General features: G+C 51.1%; 1 protein-coding gene across 2 annotated transcripts in view; it reads left to right on the forward strand.

Moving 5' to 3' along the window:
* UNC5B (unc-5 homolog B (C. elegans)) overlaps positions 1-11,796 on the forward strand; it is a 103,448-nt gene that overhangs the window by 85,749 nt on the left and 5,903 nt on the right. For both annotated transcript variants that reach the window (XM_006835860.1, XM_006835861.1), the window contains 7 exons: positions 239-628; positions 1,992-2,079; positions 2,874-3,042; positions 3,254-3,487; positions 5,429-5,578; positions 6,198-6,362; positions 7,455-7,636. In XM_006835860.1, coding sequence (XP_006835923.1) covers positions 239-628; positions 1,992-2,079; positions 2,874-3,042; positions 3,254-3,487; positions 5,429-5,578; positions 6,198-6,362; positions 7,455-7,636 — 1,378 coding nt within the window. The remainder of the gene's footprint in view (positions 1-238; positions 629-1,991; positions 2,080-2,873; positions 3,043-3,253; positions 3,488-5,428; positions 5,579-6,197; positions 6,363-7,454; positions 7,637-11,796) is intronic.

Genomic DNA, 11,796 nt, shown 5'->3' on the forward strand with positions numbered 1-11,796 from the left:
GCTTGTTCCAGAGATAACAGTGTACATGAGTATGGACTAGAAAAAATGCAGAAAAGGAAAGGGCAACCCAGGCTGGAACAATCTTGGAAGACTTCCTGCGGGAGGTAGCAGCTGAGCCTTTGGTAGCTGGACTTGTGGGAGGGATTTTGCAACAGGCGGGCCTCTGACAGGAGCAGTGGGTTGGGACTGGTGGGCCAGTGGAGCCCAGCTCTATCTGACTGTAGCCCCCTCCTCACAGACAACCCGCAACTCCTTCACCCATCTGTGCCCCCCGACCTGACAGCCAGTGCTGGCATCTACCGTGGGCCCGTCTATGCCCTGCAGGACTCCACTGACAAGATTCCCATGACAAACTCGCCCCTGCTGGACCCCCTGCCCAGCCTCAAGATCAAGGTCTACAGCTCCAGCACCACCAGCTCTGGGCCAAGCCTGCCAGACGGGGCCGATCTGCTGGGGGTCCTCCCCCCTGGCACTTATCCTGGGGATTTCACCCGAGAGTCCCACTTCCTGCACCTGCGCAGTGCCAGCCTCGGCTCCCAGCAGCTCCTGGGCCTGCCCCGCGACCCAGGGAGCAGTGTCAGCGGCACCTTTGGCTGCCTAGGTGGAAGGCTCAGCATCCCTGGCACAGGTGGGCCCCTACCTGCCGGCCCCTCAGCCTGACCTCAGCATGCACCCCTCCCTTCTCACCAAAAACCAAACCCAACCCACTGCCACTGAGTTCATTCCAGCACATAGTGAGCCTACAGGTGCTCCCTAGGGTTTCCAAGTCCTTGCAGAAGCAAACTGCCTCATCTGTCTTCTGTGGAGCAGCAGGTAGGTTTAAACCACTGACCCTGCAGTTAGCAACCCAACATTTATCCCACTGTGCTACCACCAAAAGCCAAACCCACTGCCACTGAGTTGATTCCAACTCATAACAACCCTGTATAGGGTTCCTACGGCTGCAAACCTCTATGGGAGCAGAAAGCCTCTTCTTTCTCCCAAGCAGTGTCTGCTGGGTTTGAACTTCCAACCTTGTGGTTAGCAGTCCAGTGCTTATCCTATGGTGCCACCAGTGAAGTAAGATGAGATCTGGAGTGTGGGGTGAAGCAAGTAAAAAATCTAGGGGTCTGCTTAGGAGTCTGGGTGTCTGCCTGCCTCCACCTATCTCTAGGATAGGGAAGCTGGGACCCACCATTCTCAAAGGCTGTTTCTTCTTCTGTAAAATGAGGCGCTCAGTAGGTCAGCAAACCTTCTGAGCACTGTTGTAGGCCCTAGCATCCAGGAAGGGCAGGGATGCCCATCTAGGTTAACAAAGCCAGCACTTCTAGTTCCCCAACATCATGTACTGAGCTGGGGATGGAGCCGGATAAAACACTTAACTGCAAGTTCGGTTGGAACCACAAGGTTAGTGGTTCGAATCAACCAGCCACTCCTCCGAAACCCTATACAGGGTCACTGTGAGTCAGCGCCAACTCGACGGCACTTAGCAACAACCCCATAGAAAGAGGCAGTGGTAGCCCCGTGGTAGAAGTCTCACCTTCCAGGGGGGAATCCCAGTTTAAACTCCCATCATGCATAGCCACCACCATCTAGTGTTGCTCTGATGCTGAACTCGGTTTCTGAGGAGCTCCCAGACTATGGCAGACTAGGAAGAAAGGTCTGGCAGTCTTTCTAAAAACCAGCCAGTGAGAACCCTGTGGATCACACCAGTATCATCCACACCGATCATGGGGATGACATAGAGTCATTCCATGGTGCAGGGCCATGCCAACTCAGTGGCAACAATGACACACCCATAGAAATGTCAGAGGCCCCTGTGCTGGAAAAAAAGCCTGCTGTGGTCAGAAACCACCTCTCCCTACACCCAAGCCCTCCCTTCCCACTCCTTCTGGTAACCCATTAGAGTTCAGGAGATGACTTTCTCTCCCTGTCCCAACCTGGGGCCAGTCACCTGTTCTCCTAAACTCCTGGACTGGAGCGCCTCCCTGCTGACCTCCCTCTCCTCATAGGGGTCAGCCTGCTGGTGCCCAATGGAGCCATTCCCCAGGGCAAGTTCTATGAGATGTATCTACTGATCAACAAGGCAGAAAATACCCTGTGAGTAGAGACTGCAGCTGGGCCCCTGACTGCCCTCCTCTTCTCCTTCCTGGCTGCTGAACCTTCTGTGTCCCTCCCATGACTCCTCCCCAAGACCTGTCCACTGGGCTCTGACCAGAGGTAGTTCTCAGAGATTGTAACATGTCCTCATTTGAAATTTGCAAAACCAGCACAAGACATTGAAAAACTAAGCACACAAAGGGAAGAGAGCCTTACTATACAAAAAGATTTACAGAACTAATAAGATATTGAGCATCCTGGTAGAAAAGAAAGTGGGCAGAGGATTGTGCATGCACAAACATGCATGCACACTGGCCTACTGGGCTATGACAAAACATTCAACCTAATTTAAAGTCAAAGGAATGCTAATGAAAACAGTCCTGAGACAACCCGGAGGTTTATGCTCACAAATTTGCAGATTTTTGTCAGATGATAATGCCTTGGTGCCAGCAAGAGCTTGGGAACATGGGCCCCTCATAGCAGGTCGGGGTGTAAATTGGTGCAGGCTTTCTGGAGGGTGTTTTAGCAACACCTATCAAAACTGAATTCAGAAAGTGCAGAGCCTTTTAAAACATGCGCAAAACTCGGGCTACAGCAGAAATCTGGAAACAACTTCAAAGTCTATGCAATTTTTCCTGCCTCCTTTCACCTCTGGGGACTTGAGGGGAAACATCACCCAGCACCCTGGGGCAGAGATGGGGTCCTGGCAGGGGCTCAATGCCCCTGCTGAGCTCCGCTGGCCCCCCTCAGCCCACTTCAAACTCCTCACTGCCTGCCTCCCACCCTGCCCACAGTCCACTTTCAGAAGGGACCCAGACAGTCTTGAGCCCCTCAGTGACCTGCGGGCCCACTGGCCTCCTGCTGTGTCGTCCGGTCATCCTCACCGTGCCTCACTGTGCCGAAGTCAGTGCCGGCGACTGGATCTTCCAGCTCAAGACTCAAGCCCACCAGGGCCACTGGGAGGTGAGGGCCAATGCTGGGGAGTGGGCATCTCTCCCAGGCAGGATTGGACCCAGCTATCAGAACCGCCCGTGGGAGACAGAGAACACCTGTTTCTCCTGGCTGCAGCTGGGCTGGCCACCAGCACCAGGACCCCAGGGGATAGGGAGCCTGCATTGGACCCTCTAGGGCCTTACCTATGACCCCTCCACCGACCTCCACTCTCCCCCTGCAGGAGGTGGTGACCCTGGGTGAGGAGACTCTGAACACTCCCTGCTACTGCCAGCTGGAGGCCAGGTCCTGCCACATCCTGTTGGACCAGCTGGGCACCTACGTGTTCACAGGCGAGTCCTACTCCCGCTCAGCTGTCAAGCGGCTCCAGCTAGCCATCTTCGCCCCCGCCCTCTGCACCTCCCTTGAGTACAGTCTCAGGGTCTACTGCCTGGAGGACACGCCTGTTGTGCTAAAGGTAGGGCCACACGTGCCCCCACTGGCCAGCTGCCAAGCTCCTTCCAGCTTCCCCTGCCTCCCAGGTTGATGGTCTCCACACAGTCTCATTCATTTACTCATCCATGCCTCAGGCTTTGAAATGGCATCAATCCCTCAAGTACAGAGACGAACTGGTACCACTCCCCAGCCAAGCTGCAGGCTAGAGGTGGCAGACAGACAGGGTATTGCAGAGAGCTTTGATGAAGTGAGAAGGCAGCACAGAAGGAAAGAGGAAGCAACTGGGAAGGACCCCAAGACATGGCATGATGGTTGTAGGGAGGCAATCTGAACTAACTTCAGGGAAGCTGACCTTTGACCTAAGCCCCCCAGGCCAGTAGGCGTCCAAGCAGAGAAAGGTGAGGAGATTCCAGGCCAATCGAGAAACATATATAAAGGCAGGTGTGTGGATCAGTGGGGTGGGGGGCCAGGGGGAGTAAGGGTTGGAGGCAGGTGAGGCTCACCTTCCTAAGAGCCACGGAGCCAAGCCCAGACATTTGGAACCGACCCAATGAGAAGGGATTAGAACTAGAATAACCCTTTAGAAAGCCCCCTGTGGCTAGCGGTTTGTGGGAAGAGGAGAGTGGTGGAGCTGGGCCCTGGGCAGTGGGCAGTGAGTAAGGAGGGACTGGACTCTGTTTGGTCAGTAGGATAGAGAGTCAGAAAATGGTAGGAGGGACAGAGGGAGAGGAAGGACCAACTGACAACTAGACTCCTGCTTATGTAGCGGAGGTGGATGGGGCGTCCCCAAGTGATGGGGGACCAGGTGGGTTAGGAAGGTCAGGAAAAGAGGCCAGTGTTTTCATCTGGAGCTGGAGACTGCAGAGTGTGGAACCTGGTGTTACTGCCCCTACCCTCACTTGCAGCCTCCAACATCTGTCCAGTCCATCCTCAGCCCGTTCCTAGGACCTCAGTCTCATCCGGACTTAATACTTGTTGTAATTAATTCTGCCTCGTACTGACCCTGTATGGGGTGTTCAAGGTTATAAATCTTTATGGGAGCAAAAAGCCTCATCTTTCTCCCATGGAGTGGCTGATGGGCTCAAACCACCAACCTTGTGGTTAACAATCCAGTGCTTACTGTACAGTGCCACCAGTGCGCTAACTTACACAGGGAGACTACAAATACTTGACTCTGTTTAAACCCCTTTTGCTTTTCCATCCTTCCATCGCTCCTATATCCCAAGGCCTCATGGGCCTTTCCTGCAGCCCTGTGCCTCCCCCCATCTCAGGTGGATAGTGTCACACTTCAAGTTGTGCGCTGATGTAACATTAGTGAAAAGGCCCAATGGGAGAATGAGTGTCTCCTACTGGGACCAGCTGGCCTGAAATCCCAGGAGGCCCATAGTGGTTTGGAGGCTCCTGGGAAATGCTCTTGCAGTCTGGATGTCTTGGTACCAAGTCATTGGCTGATGTCCAGACTTGGCCAGAGACTATAGTGAAGATTAAGTGAAGGACAAGAGGGGAAATTTTGGCTTAATGGCATGTTTATTTAGCCCCCACCCAACCTCTTACCCATCCATCCGTCCAACTTTCTATCTATACACACACAGTCAACAGTCTATCTGTCTATCTGTCCATCCATCCATCCATCACTGATCTGTCCATTTATCTTTCTGCCATCCCCCATCTATTTGTACAGCCATCCACTCCCTGTTTACCGCACCATTCATCTGCTCCAACTGTCTGTCCATCCATCCGTTCTTCTGGCTACCTCTCCATTAGTCCACATTTTAAGCCTTCTATGAGCACCTAACCTTCCCGGTGCCCAGCCCTGTGCTCAGGTGGGCTTTCCCCCTAACTGTTGCAGTTGTTTCCCCTGACTACAGCTAGCTGCCAGCACTCTCCCAACAGTTTCAGGAGAAAATAGCCTGTGGGCCAAGTAGGACAGGCTGTCCCTTCTGTTTCCCCCCCCTGGCCACAGGAGGTGCTGGAGCTGGAGCGGACACTGGGGGGCTACCTGGTGGAGGAGCCCAAACCCCTGCTGTTTAAGGACAGTTACCACAACCTGCGCCTCTCCCTCCACGACATCCCCCACGCCCACTGGAGGAGTAAACTGCTGGCCAAGTACCAGGTAAGGGAGGCAGACACAGCCTCTCAGCCCAGCCTCTGCCTACTCCTCTAGTCTACAGCTTTGACAATCCTGGAGCCGCTCATTGCCTCTTGACCTCACCGCACCCCCATACTCTTCACACATTCCCACCACACTCCCCACACTCCCCACACCACCTGTCATCCTCAGGCACATCCCAGAATTCCATGCCCACAAGTAGTCATGCTGACACCCCGTCCCCTGTCTCAGATGCCACACAGGTGTCCTCTGTGGTAGGGAAGCTTTACCATCTATCAACCCTGGTAGGCGGTCTAGTCTGCTCTCAGAGCCTGTGCCCCTCTGCCCTGCCCATGCACATGACACCACTGAATCAAGGAAGCTTTCCTAGCCCGACACACAGGCACGTTCTTCTCCCATCTATTCTCATTCCCAGCTCCCTTCTAGACTCGGCCAGCCAGCTAAAGGGCCCTTGATCTTGACCTTAAGGATGCCTCTGGCCCTCTGGTTGGAGAGGCCTAAACTGGCCCACTGAGAGGATTGCAGCCTTCCAGGACCCACCTCTGCCTCCATTCCTCACGAGGACAGGGCAGGCTGGGCAGGTACAAGAAGATGGCCTCACTTCTTTGTTTCCCCTTCCCAGGAGATCCCGTTCTATCACATATGGAGTGGCAGCCAGAAGGCCCTGCACTGCACCTTCACCCTGGAGCGACTCAGCCTGGCATCCACAGAGCTCACCTGCAAGATCTGTGTGCGCCAGGTGGAGGGGGAGGGCCAGATAGTCCAGCTGCACACCACCCTGGCAGAGGTGAGGCCTAGGCAGATGCAGCATGCAGACGTACCCTCACTCCTCATCTGGGCGGAGAGACCACCTCCATAAAGACACCCTCTCCCCTCCCCAGGCTGGTCTGGGACTTGGTTATTTTTTGCTAACCACTGCTATTTATTGAATGTGCCAGGGGATATATTACCTCACTAAATCTGCTAAATCTGCACAAAGGAACTCTGGTAGCATGGTGGTTACGAATCGGGCTGCTAACCTCAGGGTCAGCAGTTCGAAACTACAGCTGTTCCACAGGAGAAAGATGAGAGGCTTTTTGCTCCCGTAAAGATTTACAGCCTCAGAAACCCTGTACAGGGTCGCTATGAGTCAGAACTGACTCCACGGCACTTAACAACAACAACAAATCTGCACAACTACCCAGGGAGACAGATACGATGACCCCCACCTGGGAGTTAAGAGAAAGTCACTTTTAAAGAGGACAGGTGTCTGTCCACAGTCACACAGGCAGTGAGTGGTAGACCTTCATTGGAACCCAGGTAAGTGACAGGTCTGAGCCTTGGCTCCCAACCACTTTATAAACCCAGATGTTGTTGTTAAGTGCCCTTGGGAATGAGTTCCAACCCATAGAGACCCTATATAGAGTTTCCGAGGAGCAGCTGGTGAGCTTGAACCGCCGACCTTGCAGTTCAAACGGCTTTGTAGTCTGGCAAATTAACCCACAACGCCACACCAGGACTACAGACCCAGATGGAGATGGACAAAATCCAGACAGCCCAGAGTGCTTCTAACTTGGCATGTGGCCAAAGAGTTACTTCCTCTTTCGAGACTCCATTTTCTACCTGTATAAAATGGGTGGATGTGGGTGAGACTGTGGCTGAGGTCCCTCAGGTGTCATCACCTGGCACAGTGTTCTTGGTGCGTCCCTGAGGCAGGTAGGTGTCAGCCTACAGCAATCCTGCCCTGGAACTGACCTTCTGGAGGCCTTGGACTGGACCTCTGGAGCTTGCCCAGGGGAAATGGAGCCAGGCTGAAGCCAATGAGCTGAGTCCCAGAGCAGGAAGAATGGAGGGAAAGATGTTCAGAACCATCTCTCACTCATGCCCTCTGCCCCTGCAGACGGCTGCTGGCTCCTTGGATGCCCTCTGCTCTGCCCCTAGCAGCACCACCACCACCCAGCTGGGGCCCTACGCCTTCAAGATTCCTCTCTCCATCCGCCAGAAGATATGCAATAGCCTCGACGCCCCCAACTCACGGGGCAATGACTGGCGGCTGCTGGCCCAGAAGCTCTCCATGGACCGGTGCGTGTCCTCCCCTTTCCCACCCACCCCACTCCCCCGCATCATAGCACCTACCCCGTCATCCTCAAGGGCTAGCAGCTCCCGCGCAGCTTCCCATGGGCCACAATCTGTGGCTCCCATAAGTCTGGGTTCAGATCCCTCACCTGGGTTGGCTGAGGGGGTATTACAAGTCCCAATACCTGCAGGGCAGTGGAACTGAAGAGCACCTGGAAGGGTGGTTGTTGGGAAGGGTGGCCGGGACCGGCAGGGCTTGTACCCTATCTAAAAGCAGCAGATACGTCTCAGTCCCAGGGCAAACTCCATGTTGCTAGATCTTTTGCTTTTCAGAAGTCAGAAATCCAAACTTTTATGTCAAAGCTACCAAATTTTAAAGTTGTTATCTAATCTAAAAAAAATGTTGAACATTCCAAGCCAAGCAAAACCCACCTGCTGCCCACATCTGGTGACACTCCTCCCATCTACGTCTTCCAGGTGGTTGTTAAGTGCCACAGAGTTGGTTGTGACTCATAGAGATCCTCTGTAGGGTTTCCAAGGAGCGGCTGGTGGGTTTGAACTGCCGACCTTGCAGGTTAGTCGAGTGTTGATCCTAACAGTGCTGCCCCAGGACTCCAGATTAGGTGACTGTTAAGAGGTCATGTTAGACCTCAGTGGTCAGCCCTGTTGATTTCCATGGCTGCTGGTTGAGGAGTCCATCCGGCCTGTGCCCCACATGGTTCTTTTGTTTGTAGTTTGGATACCCTAAGTAGGGAAGAGGGATGGTTGTAGCTGTGAATGGGGGGAGCTCACAGAGAAGGAGACACAGATAGAAAAATGCAAGAGGGAGGAGGAGGAGCTCATAAGGAGGGAGCAGCCAGTTCAAAGGCCTTGGCCCCGAAGCAGGAGTGGGCCTTACATGTTAGAGGGACCACAGGATGCTCTGTAAGTGGAATGGAATGAGCAAGGGGAAGAGGCAGGAGACCAGATCCTAAGTGCTGATCCTGCAGGGCCACATTGGCCTTTTAAGACCTTTGGCGTTGTCATGTACACAGATGGGGAGGGCTGTAAGATGGTAGGGGCGGAGGCGGCTGCTCAGGGCCTCAGCATGGGACGTGCCAGGTTGGAGAAGCCTGTGTCTTTGAGGCACATCATGCTCAGCAAGAGTTGTGAAATGATAATAGTAAAGGTGGTAACAGCGGCAGAACCTCACTTCAGGGGGAAGAATGTAAATTCTGCTTGTTTTTTTCTAAGTTTTCGAAGCTTGCTTCCTGTAGTGGCGGTGGTGGTTATGTGCCGTGGACTTGGTTCCGACTCATAGCGACCCTGTACAGGGTTTCCGAGGCTGTAGATATTTATGGGAGCAGAAAGCCTCATCTTTCTCCCGCAGAATAGCTGGTAGTTTCGAAATTCTGACCTTGCAGTTCGCAGCCCGGTTCGTAACCACTACACTACCAGAGCTCCTTTGCTTCCTGTATGCTGTATTATATTCATGAATAGATGAGTATTTGCAGCATAAACCAAAAACCAGACCCACTGCCATCGAGTAGATTCTGACTCACAGCGACCCCCTAGAGGGCTTCTAAAACTCTTAAGTCTTTATGAGAGCCGACAGTGTCATCTTTCTCCTGTGGAGCGCCTGGTGGGTTTGAACTGCTGGCCTTGTGATTAGGTCAGCAGGGTCAAACCAACCTTGCAGTCCAGTGCTTATCCTACAGCACCACACCAGGACTCCGTTTACAACACTCTAGTTGTTAAGTGCCATTGAATCGGTTCTTACTCGTGGAGACTCTGTATATGGTCTCTGAGGAGCAGCTGGTGAGCTTGAACCACCGACCTTGCGGTTCAAAGTGACCTTGTGGTGAAGTGCTTATTCTACAGCACCACAACAGGACTACACTTAGAGCCTAGATAAACGTATTTACAGCACATTGTTGTTATTAAGTGAGTCGATTCCGACTCATAGCAATCTATAGAAGCTTTCCAAGGAGCAGTTGGTGGGTTTGAACTGCTGACCCTTGTGGTTCGCAGTCCAGTGCTGATCCCACAGCGTCACAGCAGAAGTCCATTTACAGTTCGATTCTCCCTCCCATACCTGTTCAGCCTGTGTTCCTATCTATGCCTCCTGTTACTGCAGAATTGTGTGTCTAAGAGTAATCTGTTGCTTTTAACTCCTGCCCTCCTTCCGGTGTCTTCCGTTGACTTCAGTTTTTGCTGATTCCCTCTTAACAATTGATTGCCTTTCCCTTTACCAATGTGAGTATGTATCCATTCTCTAATTAGAGACTTGTTTTCCTTTCTTTTCCCATCCCCAGTTGTTGTTAAAGTGCTGTCCAGTCTGTCCCGACCCATAGTGACCTTGTATAGGATTTCTGAGGAGTGGCTGGCGAGCTTGAATTGCCAACCTTGTGGTTCAAATTGACTTTGCAGTCCAACGCGTTAACCCACAGTACCACACCAGTACTCCATCAATAAATGGTAGCCACCAACAGACATTTCTTTTTATATGAAAACCTTTTCTTGACTTTCTACAGCAAGGGTCTCATATAATATTTGTCCTCTTGTGATTGACATTTCAGTCAACATAATGTCCTCGAGGTTCAACCATGTTATGAGGTGTTTTTTCAGAGTCATTGCAATTCTTTAACTTTAGCATTCCATTGTACCATAGCATGCACCATAGCTGATCTTCTCCCATCGATGGGCATTTAGTCCGGTTCCATTCTTTTGCTATTGTGACTAAGGCTGTGTTGGGCATGGGTGTGCATTGATCTCTTAGTGTCATGATTCTTATTTCTCTAAGATATATACATAGTAGTGGGATTGTGTGGTGGCCCTGTAAGATAAACACTGATCTGTAAATCATGAGTTTGGCAATTCGAGCCCTCTAGCTGCTCCATGGGAGAAAGATGAGGCTTTCTGCTCCTGCGAAGAGTTAAAGCCTTAGAAACCTTATATAGGTTTGCTATGAGTTGGAACTGACTCAATAGCACTTAACAACAACAAGTGGGATTGCTGGATCATATGGTATTTCTATTTCCAATTTTTTAAGGAAACACTATACTGTTTTCCACAGTTGTTGTACCATTTTCAGCCTTACTAGCAGTGCATGAGGGTTCTAATCTCTCCACACCTTCACCAGCATTTGTCATTGTCTGATTGGTTGGTTGGTTGTTTTCTGAATTTTGCTAATAATGCTAAGGTGAGATGGTGTTTCCTTGTTGTTTTGATTGACATCTTTCCAACGGCACTGTAGGTTAATGCACTGGTCTGCAAAATAGGTTTGAACTGCAAGGTCAGTGGTTCAAGCTCACCAGCTGCTCCTTGGAAACCCTATACAAGGTCACTATGGGTCGGAACCAACTCAACAGCAGTTAACAACAACAACAATGGCTAATGATCATTAGCATTTCTTCATTTATTTGCTGCCTAAATGTCTTCTTTGGTGAAGTGTATGTTCATTTTCTCAGCCCTTTTTTTTTAGACTACTTGTCTTTTTCTTATTGAGGTGTTGAATTTTTCTAAAATCTTAGTGATTTTAGAAATTGTCATTGCCAATTTTTCTTCTAGGTTGTTGTTAAGTGCCTTCTAGTCAGTACCAACTTGATGGCACTTAACAACAACAAGTCCAGATCCAAATCTTAGAGACCTTATGCACAGTAGAGTGAAACACTGCCCAGCCCAGTGGCTTCCTTAAACAATCATTTCTAACCTTGAGCCCACTGCTGCTGCCACTGTGCCAGTCTATCTCATTGGAGGTTTTCCTCTTTTTCACTGACCCTCCACTTTGCCAAGTGTGATGATGTCTTTCTCCGGGGACTGGTCCTTAACTGATAAGATGTCCGAAGTTCATGAGACACGAAGTCTGGCCATTTAAGAAGCATTCTTTTTTTTTTACTTATTTTTTTTTATTTGAGCAAAAGTTATTCAAGCATATTGGTTTTCCATTCAACAATTCAGGTACGTTATTGTGTGACACTGACTGATTGATTACAATCCCAACAACATAATAGCATTCTTACACTTCCTCCCTGGGTTTACCATGTCTATTCCTCTCTCTTTCCTTTAAGGAGCTCTGGTAGCATAGTCGGGCTGCTAACTTCAAGGTTAGGAGTTCAAAACTACAAGTCATTCTGTGAGAGAAAGATGAGGCTTTCTTAAGGAACATTCTTGCTGTACTTCTTCCA

This window comes from Chrysochloris asiatica, unplaced genomic scaffold, assembly GCF_000296735.1.
Source record: "Chrysochloris asiatica unplaced genomic scaffold, ChrAsi1.0 scaffold00020, whole genome shotgun sequence".
NCBI lineage: Eukaryota > Metazoa > Chordata > Mammalia > Afrosoricida > Chrysochloridae > Chrysochloris > Chrysochloris asiatica.